The sequence below is a fragment of the Phytophthora parasitica genome (genome assembly GCF_000247585.1).
Source record: "Phytophthora parasitica INRA-310 unplaced genomic scaffold supercont2.5, whole genome shotgun sequence".
NCBI lineage: Eukaryota > Oomycota > Peronosporomycetes > Peronosporales > Peronosporaceae > Phytophthora > Phytophthora nicotianae.
In genome coordinates this window covers 684,205-685,362 of record NW_008648991.1, presented here as the reverse complement: position 1 = coordinate 685,362, position 1,158 = coordinate 684,205, and the positions used below count along the sequence as shown (strand labels likewise).

Genomic DNA, 1,158 nt, shown 5'->3' with positions numbered 1-1,158 from the left:
AGGTTGAGCACTTCTCCGTAATCAAAAGAATAGGCATCATTGGTTCTACATTCGGATCGGACGTGGCAGCACATAAACACTTTAGAAATATTAAAAATCGAAATGTCTTGTGTTCACGAGGCCACAGTCGCAAAAAGTGAGATTTTCGCGAAGCATGGATTTGTAGCTGGGATATCTGTGATATTTACGGTACAACACTAAATGCAGCGAACAATTGAGTATTCGCAATAATAGCGCATAATTAGTCTAAGCCGCACTATTTTCGGATCTAACTGTCAAATTGAGTCCAACTGACTCGCAGCTGTAATATTCAGATATACACAATAATATCGTATTTTATCGATAAGACATCAAATTACTTATAAGACTAACATTTCGAATAGCCTGGTATGAACGCCAGTTTGGTCAACGGGAACCACTAATTTATTGCTGTTGAGGGAGTATTCAATTTCTAGGGATTACCACCGAGGGGATCGTCTGTATGAAATTCATTGTATCTGTCAGCTGCTACAGAATCCCAAAGATCAGAATAATTCTGGACACTATTACGAGATAGTACATTCAAATCATTTGCAAGGAAGCACAGCAGAATCTGCTGGTGCTGCTTAGTACTAGATAACATGGAGAATGGAGAATCTTATATTTCGCACTTCACCTGATTTTTCCGATCACTATGGCAAACCACCAGGTCGTAGTAGAGACATGTACGATCCGACGATAACATAAAGCTCGAGGTCAGGACTTTCACCGGAATTGGTTACCGAGCCGGCGTCTCCTTAATAAGCCTGCCTATTTCCACCCTCTCCACACTATCAGCCTGCAACCTCTTCCCAACTACCCACTGAAGCATTTGCAGCTACTGGATGAAGTATGAGCTAGTGTTGCAGTATACAGCGAAGTTTAACTGTGTGGGGATTGTACCAGACGACTAAGACGCATGCTGCTGCCAGAGTCGACGGCGACGACGTGCAGACAACGACCTACCTACATCTACTCCTGGATGCTGGAGGACCGCATAAACATTGGACTTCGTATACAACTGCGTGTGTGCCGCATCATCAGCGGCTTTCGTCAACAAGCACCAATGGTTGGTGCTGCGGAACTGGAGCGTGTTGCACGCTCCCTGTGGGGCAATTAGAAGCAGGTAACCAGACTGAG

General features: G+C 44.3%; 1 protein-coding gene across 1 annotated transcript; it reads left to right on the top strand.

Moving 5' to 3' along the window:
- The first annotated feature begins 718 nt into the window (after positions 1–718).
- Positions 719–1,158, top strand: PPTG_21424 (hypothetical protein). Its single transcript, XM_008897434.1, has one exon. The coding sequence runs from the start codon at positions 938–940 to the stop codon at positions 1,136–1,138; it is 201 nt and encodes a 66-aa protein (XP_008895682.1). The 5' UTR covers positions 719–937; the 3' UTR covers positions 1,139–1,158.